The sequence below is a fragment of the Labrus mixtus genome, chromosome 2 (assembly GCF_963584025.1).
Source record: "Labrus mixtus chromosome 2, fLabMix1.1, whole genome shotgun sequence".
Taxonomy (NCBI): Eukaryota; Metazoa; Chordata; class Actinopteri; order Labriformes; family Labridae; genus Labrus; species Labrus mixtus.
This window is the reverse complement of record NC_083613.1, coordinates 14,280,976-14,293,840: the sequence shown is the minus strand read 5'-3', so window position 1 is coordinate 14,293,840 and position 12,865 is coordinate 14,280,976. Positions and strand designations below refer to the sequence as shown.

Genomic DNA, 12,865 nt, shown 5'->3' with positions numbered 1-12,865 from the left:
AAGATGGCTGACACACTTTAAAAGGTCACATATTATTCAAAATCCACTTCACCATGTTTCTCTAACACTAATATGGGTCTCCAGTCCATCTACAAACCCCCCAATGATGAGAAAAGTCATGACATCACAAAGGGCAGTAACCCCTCTCCCAGGTGGGTGACACTCCCACAGCTAGGTGTTTGTTCTGTCCTCTGAGTCTGCCTTCTCACCATAAACAATAGGACATGGAGCAAGAAAGCCAGAGCAGACCCAAGCACTTCAAGAGAGGGGTGTGGTCAGACACAGCTCATTTACATTTAAAGGTACAGACACAGAAACAGCCTGTTCTGAGCAGGGCTGAAATAGAGGGGTTTATAGGCATGATCAAATACAGGATCAGAGTGGATTTAGAACAAGAAACTTCACAGACATGTTTTGAGGAGCTCTGAGAATTATTTAAACTTGTTAAAGAAGAGGACAATATGTGACCTTTAACCTGCAACAGACATACAGAAACCTCACAGAAAAAAACATACTTTAAAGACTGGACAGGGGTGGGTGTATGTGTTTAAAGAAAGGATGGAGTCACATATGTGAGTTCAAATGCGTATGAAAAGTGCGCATGTCGCGTTTGTGTGCTCTGTCTTCTAGCATCCCTGTCCTCATTACAAGGAAATCATCCTCACAGGCTGGGAATCCACCAACACCAATTGATTGAGCTCCAACTGAGACAAGGTCGGGGGTGCTGAGAGAAATCTCAGTGTTACAGAGTGTGTGTGTGTGTGTGTGTTTAACAGGGGCAGTGGATGAGAAGGAAACCAACTTTACTCCAAACGAGATCAACACACTGCGCTTCAGCATTCAGAGGAAGACAGAAACTTTGTGCTTAAACTTCAGCTAAACTCACTCGTTGGCCCACATTTAATGAAACACTCACTTATTCAAATTCCAATTAAAACAAAAGTGTCCACCAATCATCATCTTGAGCCTCGTTAAAGATGCAGCTTTGAAAAAACCCCTCTGAGGATTATATTTGGCTCTAGTCAATAAAGATTAGTGGCTCCCTCCCCTCACCTGTCCAACTTGAGAGATAATACAAAGCTGGAGAAGCTGCCAGAGTTTCTGAATGGCCGCCAAGTCAGCAAGGTGGCGGGTAGACGGTCAACTCTCAAATTGATGTGGTGCCCCTCCCCTCCCCTCCCCTCGTCAGGGGATTTGTCAGGCTGATGTGATGTGCAAGCCTGAGACAAGTTTCTGTAGTTTTCTTCTTTGCATTAAGATGAGCACATGCTGTGTTTAAACATCATCGCTCTCTCTGTCTCAATGGTGTTAAATGTTGCCTCTCATAAATGTTGAATATCAGCTGATCAGCATCATTATCTGTAATATGAAAGAAAGTTCCTTTCCACACAGCATGACACAATCGAGCATTTCTTCAATGCTGAATAAAAAACAGGGGGGGGGGGGGTTTGGACAGGACAGGTGAAGATAGGCAGGACATGTTTGGAGAGGAGAGTGGAGGATAAAATGCAGCAAATGGTTGAGGTCGGGTTGGGGTTAGCATATTAACGGTCTTTTAGGGGACAACATTTTCAGACATTACACTCCATAACACCTTATTTCTTAGCTGCTTAGGAGTTGTTTAATGACTCTTCTGCATTGATAACCAGTATCATAAAATTGTCATCACAGCTCCGCCTCAGTTGTTGGTAAACTTGACCTATTTTTTGAGTCTCAGCAATCGCTCTGCGGTGCATCTGTGAGCAACAGCTGGCCTCAGTTGTGAGCGCTTCACTTGCTTTACAGGTAAGTGGCTCCATCTGAACTTAAATTGGCCATTGAAGTCTAGACCCTGAATGTAACCGGATCCTACCTTTTTCTGATTTGTTTAAAGGAAAATGTGTATGTTTTATACTCTGACAAATAAATTATTCTCAGACACTTACACCAACGGAGGCAAAAAGCTAAAAAAAATTAGAAAAAACCTCAAATGTCTGTGATGTTGGAATACACACCTGTTGGGGCTCCATGGAATTGTGGGTACAAGGCCGATATCAGGGAAAAGGATGGTGTTTTCTTTGATGCGGTCCAGGGCGTAGTGCATCTCACAGAGCGGCAGTCTGTTCAGCTGGAACTGGAGCTCCACCTGACACAAAGGTATGACAGAGTTAACGAAGCAATCAAACAACTAAAAAAACAAAAAAAACTGTTTCTCTGCCCACTGTAATTTATGTTCCTACAGGCCAACAATACTGTCAAAGCAATGCATTGCTTTCAAAGCATGGAAATAGTCTTGAGATAAAAGGGCTGCAAAAAGCAGGATCAACAGGAAGTCCTCCATTTCTGGTTTACAACAGCCCCCTTTCCATCAAGCAGTCCAGTTTGGTTCAGTCCAGTTTGGTACTGGCCTTGCATGCGTTCCACAGCCATCCGTACCCTTACTTGGCAACAAGTGTAAGCCTGCTAGCAATAGCCGCATCAGCTGCATGATAGAATCACATCATAGCAGCGCAAAACAGTGTAACCCGCCCAAAAATTCAATAAGGAAATACAGTTTAAAAAAAAAAAAGGCAACAATAAAGAATGTCCAGCAGAGGTCAACACCTCTGAGGTCGACTATGGGGCAGTGCCATTTTCGGAAAAACACCCTTGAAATTACTCTCTCGAAACCCACGGTATAATTAGACATAGCTTGCTTTGCGTTTGTCCTTTATTAGCACTGTTGCACAGGAAGTGACGAGTCTTTCAACCAATCAGCGGACTGCAGTGTGTCTGGCTCCACCCTTAAGGGTCGGAATGGTACGCTTGGCACCCCAACAGAAGGGCTGCAAAAAATAAGGACAGTATGGATCTCTTATTTTGGTATCATCCAAACTTTTGACAGTGGAAACGCCAATAAATGCGCACAGAGCCGAGCCGAACTGAATCAGACTGCTTGGAGGAAATGGAGCTACCTTGAGTATTTTGCATATGTGACCTTTAAGAAATAGTTGCATGAAGTAAGTTTGCATAGTTTTTTTCCACAGCTGAGCAGGTTGAACAGCTGTCTTCTTTAACTGTGATTTCTTGTTAAGCTGTGGGCCATTTTCATTTCTATTTAATCCGTTGGTTCAACCATTTCTTTATGCAATTGCTCAGATTGTGTTTCCACTGCTGGAGGCCTTGTCGTGTAACAGAAGACAGCGACAGGCTCCTAACAGGTGTTCTGTAAAATGTGCTCTGACTTCAGGGTAGGAGCGTGGAAATCTGACGAAGACAGAGAAAAATAAATGAGATGTGAAAAAGAACTTTGAACTCAGTACAACAGAAAGTGAGGAAGAAAGACAAAGCGAGAGAGAGAGAGAGAGAGAGAGAGAGAGAGTGAGAGAGAGAGAAACGGAGGATGAATAACAGAGCAGGAAAAGTCTGAGATAAGACAGTGCGAGGAGAGCGAGGAGAGTACAAAACTTCAGGGCTGTGTGGAATATTATTGAACCAACGGAGGAGATAGGGAAATGAAACGGCGGCGTGGGTTAGCAGGCAGGAGCAGTGTATGAGGAAGAATAAGAAGATTATGCTCCCGCAGTGATTGGACGAGGGTTGTTTTGATAACTGTTAACAAAGAGCTTTGCTTCATCTGAAGACATTCAGTCTCAAGGGGAGAGAGAAAAAAACACACACACATCAAACCGAGCAGTTGAAGGTGTAGCCGTTTAATGAAAAGCAGTGCGGTCACTGCTTTAAAAGACGGATGAGGACACTCGTTCTCCTGCAAAGATCGTCATCTTTTGTTCCAGGGCTAATAATGAAACCTTTCACCTTAAAAGTTTTTTATCAAGATGGATAAAATCCTGAACTAAAGTCTCTGGGCGCACTCACATTAGGCCATTCCCCTCGCTGGACTGCACTCCCTCTACTCCACCTCTTGTACAGAACGTCTTAATACAACACATGCACGGCTTTACGTCATCATGAAGCGTGCTTAGTTTACAAGACAGACGGATTAAAAAATAAATAAATAAAAGGGACTAGCGGGAGAGTCTCCGTCCACACTTAAAGCGTGCTTAGGCAGGGTACGGATTGCTTAGTGAGAGTAGACTGTAAAGAAACATACGCCCTGAGAGTGCAAAAAAAAACATTGACAGCTCCATACTGACGCAATGAAATGATGCGAGTCTACAGTACCTACGAATACATAGCTTTCAGGTGACGTCACACACTTAAGAAACCGCCCACCTGGAGAGCAAGAAAAGCTTCCTACTGCAGCACGATAAGCTATGTGCTCTTATAGCCTTCCTGTGATCCTTTATTTTAACCTCCCACTCCGTTTGTTTTGATTGTTTTATATTGTTGTGTTTTATTAACAAAGATCATTCCATAAGTCGGATATAAAATCAGGTTGTTGCAGCAGGAAAAAAGACGCCTTATGTAACTTTGTGTGGTCTCTACCTGTATTTCTCTGTCAGGAATTAGCCCCAGCTCCTCGCAGCATTCCTTGCAGATCCTCAGGAAGATGTAGTCCTTGGTCTTCTCCTCGATCACAGCCTCATAAACCCGCTCTTTGACCCCGGGAGGCGGCTGACTGCAGAAACCCTCACGGCCCAACGGCAGCACCAAAACAGAGTTGACCTTGGTCATCACAAGCCGCCCTGCCAATGTGTCCTGACAGAAGAGAAAAGGGGTAACTTCAGGAGGGCTTACTAACTCCACATGGCTCTACGTGTCAACAATAAGCAAACTGTAAAGGGAAACGTTGGAAACCAGATCTGGTTACCTCAGAAAGTGTTTCAGTGAGTTTGAAGCGTGCAAAGAGCTGCCCGTTCTGAGCGTACTTGGCTCCAACAGAGATGCCGGTCAGCATAAAACTGGTGACGAGCTGCAGAGCCACTTTGATGTTAAACCTGCAACAAACAAAGATGTGTGGTTATCCTGTTGAAGAACATGAATTAAAAAAACAACAACATAGCAATCACAGGAATATTATATTGTGAGAATTCTTCAACCAAGATCCAAAATCTGAATGTTTGTCTTTGCAACGGCTCCCGCCCCTGTGGTGTTTCGCCTTCAATCTGAATGTCAGGCGTAATGGGGGGGGGACGAAGTGATCCCAACTCTGTACCGTCTTCTGAGGTGTTAACAGAGGTGTTACAGAGGCAAGATGGTTTCAGCAGAGCGGGAGAGAGCGCTGTGTGTGCGTGCATGACTGACTGTGTTTCTATGTGAAGCTCCCGCCGTGCCGTTCTTCTGAATCAATATGAATGTACAAAGGCGTGATGACGGCGTCGGAAAAAGGGGCTACTGATTCTGCGAGCCTCATCTCCTCAGGTAGGTAGGTCCAAAATCGAGGGGCCCTGGCGGCAAAGTCTCGACTTTGGAATGACCAGAAGGGTCCCACTTGAGAATCTGAGGTCGAGGCTCTTAAGGGGTCAACAATTCAGCTGTGTGCAAGACCCAGACGAGCTTAAAAAGTGATGAGTAAAATCTGAAAATCACTTCTAAAACGGAGAGGGAGCCAGTGGAGGGAAGCGAGGATAGGAGCAATGCGATGTCGTCTGTTTTACTTTTTATTTTTTGGGGAGAACAGAACATTGGATAGAGCTGGAAATAAGGTAGAGAGAGAGAGGGTGGAATGCCACCTGCAGGAAAGGAGCCAAAAGTCGGATTTGAACCTGAGCCACCCGCTTGGAGGACTAAAGCCTTTTGCTCACGGACGCAATATAACCACTAGTCCACCGGCACCCCTTTACCAACTTATTTAAGTCTAAAATTCTGGTATCATGATAACTGCTGATTATCATCGTTTTATAAAAAAGCCTCACAATGTCTCCTAAAAATGCAACATCTAGTGGTTAAATTAAAGTCCAAAGGAAACCTGACAAAGCAGCCAAATGTAGTTTAAATATGTTGATTTAAGCATTGGTACCATTCTCGTCCATGCTCATAAAATGAAGCTCTTTGGGGGAAAATATTCGATATCTGTTCCAGATAGCTGGATGTGAGATGATGAAACAGCAGGAAATTGTGGTGATGAACTCCGACAGATGACGGACAAGCAGAGATGAGTTGTAGTCAAAACTAAAACAAACTCTTGTTGTGGTTCTCTTGTTATGGTTTTGCATCCGTTTTGTGGTGAGACTCATGGAGAGGATGAACATTTGACAGAGCAAAGTACATTTTGTTCTCTTCAGACTATCTGGCATCCTCATGTTTTCCTGATAAAGCAGGAAGAAGTCACTCTCATGAGGCAAGAAATAAATCTAGTGTTATATCACTCAGGGAGAAAATCTAATGGGGATATTACTTTAAGTTTTAGGTCGGAATTTTATGCATTTGCAGATTTAAATGTGCATGCTTCTTGCAGGGGAACCCACACTAAACTGGAAACCCCCTGCTGAAAGTCGATCAGACATGAAGTCTGTTAAAGCCTGCCCGCCGCTCCCATATATGGCCTAATAAGTGGCGAGATTATTCATGTGCACATTTAATGCCGCAAGTTTTAAAGAACGTTTGCTTATCGCAGACGAAGACATCTGTAGTTTAATCCCTTAGCGAGTAAAGTGACAGAGCGAGTCATGAGGTCAGAAGATCTAAGAGCAGAGAGGAGAGCTCATATATGCTACACATCCGTTGGGGGGGGAGCCGCTGAACTGGAAGCGTTTGAATTGACTGTAATTTAATCTGAAGTCATTATCACGTTTGGGAGAGACAGCAGATAAAAAGAAAAGGAGAAGCAAAAAACGTGCAATTATAATTTTAAAAAAAGTGTAATTCTGCAGGAAGACAAAACTGTTACCTCTCCCCTCCTCGAAGGAATCACCTCAGACACACACCATTAAACTGCACTGGGAATGAAAGCCAAGCTGTGTGTGTGTGTGTGTGTGTGTGTGTGTGTGTGTGTGTGTGTGTGTGTGTGTGTGTGTGTGTGTGTGTGTGCCTGCTCTCCATCTCTCTCTCTCTCTAACACAAAGCAAAACCCCCTAATGAAGGTCAAGCCTGACACCTTGTGGTGGGTTGACATACTAAATATTAACACCACTCAGCTGCAGATAGGGTCTGTTGTCGTGCTCCTTCTCTTAGATTATTTCTTCTTTGTATTGTTTTCTTGTTGTTTTTAAGTGTCTTTGAGTATTCAGAAAAAGCACTATACAAGTCTATCGTATTATAGTTATTCTTAAATAAAATGAATCCTTGTAAAATGTAAATATTTATGGTGTCATATAAGGTTATGTTATCTTCCCTTCACCGTCACCCTGGGTGTTTTAGGATTTTTTTTTAATCGTTAAGGGGGCTAGCTCAACCTATCCTCATTTATATCACCATACAATATTAAATCGATTCTTTTGACAACATAAAAAGAACCATAAATGTTGTTTAAATAATGCTGGGCAGTCTGCCAAGGTGTAGTCGATGTCCAAAATAGTTCCACACCACTGCTTTTTTTCCCTAGAGAGGAAGTTCATATCAAATCCATCCTCTTAACCTGGGCCTGCTAATGTCTGCTTGCTGCTAGCTTAAGGTTCAGGCTGACGTGCAGCAGGGCGGAAACTGTCAAACAAGAATTATAAAATAAAGGCGTTTCTTAAAGATGACGATATGGGTCTTTTTTTTTTCAAATTTCCATTGATTCGGTTGGACAAGTGTTCGACCAATCAGTGTTTCGATCCAGGTGAAGTTGCTAGTTCACTTCCTGAACACTGCCGGGTGCCCTTGAGCAAGCCACCTAACCTTGGAAAAATCAATGTTGATACCGATACCAATGTTTCAAATAACTATTTAGACAAATGCTGATTACGATGTTTGTTTCATGACTTTTTTTGGTGTAAGACACCCAAAATGCCGACATTTCCTCTCGTTTGAAACTGAAAATATGTCAGAGTTTGTCCAACAGGTGATTTCATCTACCCAATAAAACATCTCTGATCTGAATCAGAGGTTATAGATGCCAGCATTAAATCCATTTGGCACAACAAATAAACATCGGCTACAGACATCGGCTCATGCAACATGATGTGCCGATGAGTGTCACCAGGGCCAGTATCGGCCAATACGATGTTGAGCCGATGCATCAGTGCATCCCTACTTTAAGTATTTAAATATCCTTTTTAGGTTTTTCAATTCCCTTATATACATTTTTATGTTGAAGCTGATTTTTTTTAGGTCAGAACTCACTTGCTGACTTCCTTATACTGTGCGATCTCTTCTATGTAGAGCAGGTCGTGCAGTCGGGCCTGGTAATTGTCTTTGGTAAGAGTCTTGTCCAGGACCGACTGGGTGAAGAGCTGGTCGGCCGACAGAGGGATCTGATAGCGGGAGAGGAGGCTGCGCTCCAGGTCAGCCATCGTTTCATTGGGGACAAACTCTACGATGGTCTTACAGGACGAGTCCCAGCGCTTTGCCGTTATCAAGAGCTGCTGCCTGGCCGCCATCAGGTGCTCTAGGTCTGAGAAAAGAGGACGAGAAGGGTGCAGAAAACATTTATAGCTTCATCTACTCATTAAACCGAATGTTGTCTGAACAGAAAATGAGCATTAGAAAGCATACCTTCAATGGAGGCTGCATCCACCATGATCCGCTGCATCAGCACAGGTTCGGAGCCAAAGTCAAACACAGCGGTCTGTCTGAAGGTACCAAAGATCTCTGTGCTGAAGCCCACTGACACCTTGTAGACACAGTGGTCCAGGCCATTGTCTGCTGCCACTGTAAGAACAGAAAAGGGAAGAGTTAATTCATTAAGCTTAGCAAAAGATAACACGATTCAATTAATCACATATAAAGAGGAAGGCAAACTATGGACAACACAGGTTGCAATTTCAAGAAGCCTGCAAATGCCAGACAAATGTATGAAGAAACTTAAAACCCAATTCAAGAAACATCATTAAAATTTGCAGAGTGCAGCTGGGCGTGGCAAAAATCACATTTTTAACCGCACAAATACATAAATGTAAGAACAGTTGCATCCTAAGCAACATCGCTGTAGTCAATGCCTGTAAACATTCGGTTTCACCGGGTCATGGTGTTGCCACACATGCACAGAACTTCTGAAAATTTCCTGAAGTTTTCGGGGTGAGCTGCTTCACAAACTGCGCTCTAACAGCCAAATATTTTAACCCCGTCTCTTTACCCAGAAATCGCCTCATAAATTTTCCGCATGATGTTAGGGTGAGTGAATATGTGAAAGCAGCAGAGGATCAAACCGCTTCATTATGTTTTCTGTTTGCCGGAAAATCCAGTATTGTGATGCGTCTCATATTAGCTTTTTCAGACCTCCACAAAACTCCTGAAGTTGTCGGGGTGAGATGGATGTGTGAACACAAACAGCTGACTTTATCTGGAGTTTCTCCTGCCAGCCTCCTAGTATCTTTCCCAGTGAAAGTCGGAGTGAGCTGATGTGAGAACACAGCAGGATATTATCAGAAGAATTTCGCACAGTTGTAAGGGGCTAGTGACGTAAATTCACTGCAAATAGTGCACAACCATAGATTGCACACAACCGATGGGATCTTCATGCATGTACTTAAACTGCTGCATTATGATTTCTTTCCACCAGAATTTTCTTCCCTGCTCTTTTGTTATTCTGATTCAGTTCAAAACCCCCGCCCCCCTCCTGCCCGACATAGATGGTCTCCCGCTGTGAAGTGCATGTGTGAAATCACTCCACGGTATCCTAACAGACCTTCCCTTCCCTGGTTAGAAAATGTGGACTCAAGACGAACCTGCTGTCTCCTCTCCTGGAGTCCACTCTTGGCAGCCAGCGGGGAGGGCTTGCAGCCGCTCTCCTGCTGACACACCTGTGATGAAGAAGTGTGGTCGATGGGCATCGTAGAGCAGGGCGATTCTGTACAGCTTCCTGGCCGGCTGGTCAGAAAGACAGAGGAGAAGATAATCAGAGAAAGCACAGATGTTCAGACCAAAGCACTTTTTTCATTTTTCAGTGTGACTGGCAAAGATGATCAACACATTATGTTTACGTTCATGAAATCAACTTTTTGCCTACCTTGCACAGTAAGGAGAAGGTCCAGGAGTGGGAGGACTTTTTAGTGGTGACGGTCACAGAGAGGCCGGAGCTGGTTTCTACATTCACACCTTCTAAATAGTCACTTAGCTGAAAAAGATTTTAAAAAACACACAATCATCGTCAGGCACTATAAAAAGTATTTGACGCTTCGATACTTTTCGATACTTAAAACGATTTAAACTCTATGACCAAAGCTCAAGGGGGAGAAGAACAAATCTACAGTCATCTTTAAGCCCGATGTCCCTGAAGCCCAGCCACCACCATCGGACTGTGTCGTCCCCACAACCAGCGCCGTCCTCATTCATGCACGGCCTGCTCTGACCACGAGGAAAACAAAGGAGAAATCCTTCCTGTATCAGATCCCATCTCCCCAATCCCATTTTTCTTAACAATGAGTATGGTCGTTTACCCGCTCTCGTTTTGAGATAACAATTGTTATGAATTGGCGTATACAAATAATGATGATTGATTGATTGAAACCCGACACTGCTGCTGGCTTAAAAGAGAGAGAGAAGCGCAGTGGACTAGTGACAAAGACGGGGGAAGGAGGAGGCGAGCGCCAATAATGATAACAAAGCAAAATCTGATTGTTTATCAGCAGTTAAGACTCTTGAGAACAAAGAGGAATGAATTGTGTTTACATGCAGAATTTCATCCTGTCCATTCCGAGTGTCTCTTTACCTCGGTCAGAACTCTGCAGCTCTCATACAACTAAGACACAGCAGACTGTCATCATTCACAAGTCTGCAGATATGTTCACAGAATTTATTCAAGTTCCTTTGATAAATCATAAAGTTGCATAAGCTATGTTAGTGACTGCTGCAGAAAGACAGGTATCCATATCGTTTTTACTATCATATCGAAGAAGAAATTCTCCTGGGTTTAGTTAAGCAAACAAAACCCGACCAGCTTAACAACGTCAGGGTGGGTTTGGGGTTTACAAAGTTTAGAGAGGCTTTTCAAAGTTCATCACATATGTGTTCTTGTGTAGCTGTTCCAGGAGGAGATCTCATGCCTTGGCACAATATTTGTAAGTTTGTTTTTCTCTCGATGGCTTGCTCACTCACCACTTTCTCTGGGGAGAGGGAGTTCATCCACTTCTCGATCAGCGTCTCCATGTAGTTCTCGGTGAAGTGTTTGCTCTCCTGCTGCTGCTTTAGGCGGATGAGGCGCGACGCGTAGCGCTTCTGCCACTCCATCAGCTCCTCCTGCGAGTGCGCCGACGTACACTGAGCCCCATACCGACACAGGCCCTGCTCCAGGAACCTACAGCAAAGACAAACAGAGTGCTGAACTGGGGCTTAAAGGAGTACTTAGTAAAGCACCTACTTCAACTTTATTTGTCCCTGAAGAGCGATTGGTTTTGCGGGAAGACAGAAAAAGGGCAACAGAACAAAACAGTAAAAAGACAAAGGTCAAAAGTACATAGGTAACACAGTGAAAATGCAGAATGCAAAATGCAAGAGGCACTAGATACAGCATCCCCCATTCTAAAAATATTGAATTAGACAGCCAGTACAACTTTGATGTTATTTTGATAGCTTGTACAGTTAGTACTAGCTTTGTTACCACCGTGACAGAAGATTTTATTTATCATAAATAAATCAGCAGTTATCTGAATGAAAAGACAAAAGATTTGTGACAATTTTAACTACGTGTTGTACATAATATATTTAAGCACAACAAACATATGCAAGGTACAGCTTCCCAAACTTAACTACAAACCACAAAAACGCACTGGAGGCGGGCTTCTTCTAATTTAAAAGGCACATTATGTTTCCAGGCAACGTGTGATGTCATAATAGTACGGCAGGCCAAAGGATCACGAGCCAGTTGTGGGGTTCAGCGGTGGCAGCTGAGGCAGAGGACCCCCATTTTACAGGGCACATGCAGACATATTGTCCTGAGCCTGGGTGTGTGTGCATGATGTGTGATATATGCTAAGGCAGCAGTGGTTGGGAGGAATCTACTGGGTAGTGGAGGGTTGGGTGGCTCGGGTTCTTTACACTATTATAATTAACTATTTTGAGTAAATACCCTCGATATAATGTAAGTTATCCCTGAAGTACATGCCTTTATTTATCACTGATCCTAGGTGTCTGCCAATAATATATGGCATATTGTCTAACAGTGGTCTATTGTATTGTGCCGACGAGCTCACTTTATCGTGCTTTTACAGAGAACTCCCCACGTGGGAGGTCGGGATAAGTGGAGGAGTTTGTGATTTCAGACACAGCCACTATGTATTACCTTTTACAGAGGGTGTACTCCTCACTGCTGGTGACTCCTCGGGGCGGAGGCCGGAACTGCCATCCATCTTGGACCTCTGTGAATGAACAGCCACACGGAGATTAAACGATCGGCTTCATCTTGCTTTTAAACCTTCTTAGTATTTTAATAAATGTTTGTGTTGATATTGAAGTATGAAAATAAAGGCGTCACGCTTCAGATTTGCTCACCTTCCTCCTGGTCATCTGTGTATTCTGGTGCCATCTCCCTGTTTATAGCCTGCCAGAGACAAAACTCAGGGGTTAATGGGTGCAGACGAGGGTACAATGATTATGTGAGCTACTAACAAAAGCATAAAACATGCAGTTGGACCAGTGGACTTATTGCAGACTAATGAGTAATAAATCCACAATAGCTACAAGCTAGGCAGAGGAGCACAAAATAATGAAGTTAGCAGTGGAATTAGGCTATTAGTCATCTTTATGGCCCTCGCCTGTGAGCACTGAACCATCGTCTGTAAAACAAACAAGCACCGAGAGGCAGGAACAAGATGAGGACAGAAGGCACAGCAGTAATGTTTGCAGCTCTTACCTCGATTTCTGAGAAAAGCATTTTTAATCTGCTCATGTCTTTTGTGACGATGCCATTCTGTGAAAGAAGAAA

General features: G+C 43.6%; 1 protein-coding gene across 1 annotated transcript in view; it reads right to left on the bottom strand.

The window, feature by feature from the left end:
• The window catches only part of helz (helicase with zinc finger), a 61,327-nt gene that overhangs the window by 33,270 nt on the left and 15,192 nt on the right, over positions 1–12,865 (bottom strand). The window contains exons 5-15 of the mRNA XM_061064261.1: positions 12,794–12,850; positions 12,433–12,481; positions 12,224–12,299; positions 11,041–11,239; positions 9,953–10,060; positions 9,672–9,813; positions 8,500–8,655; positions 8,128–8,398; positions 4,733–4,859; positions 4,408–4,620; positions 1,995–2,125 (exon numbers count right to left, since the gene is read on the bottom strand). Of these exons, the coding sequence (XP_060920244.1) occupies positions 1,995–2,125; positions 4,408–4,620; positions 4,733–4,859; positions 8,128–8,398; positions 8,500–8,655; positions 9,672–9,813; positions 9,953–10,060; positions 11,041–11,239; positions 12,224–12,299; positions 12,433–12,481; positions 12,794–12,850 (1,529 nt within the window). The remainder of the gene's footprint in view (positions 1–1,994; positions 2,126–4,407; positions 4,621–4,732; positions 4,860–8,127; positions 8,399–8,499; positions 8,656–9,671; positions 9,814–9,952; positions 10,061–11,040; positions 11,240–12,223; positions 12,300–12,432; positions 12,482–12,793; positions 12,851–12,865) is intronic.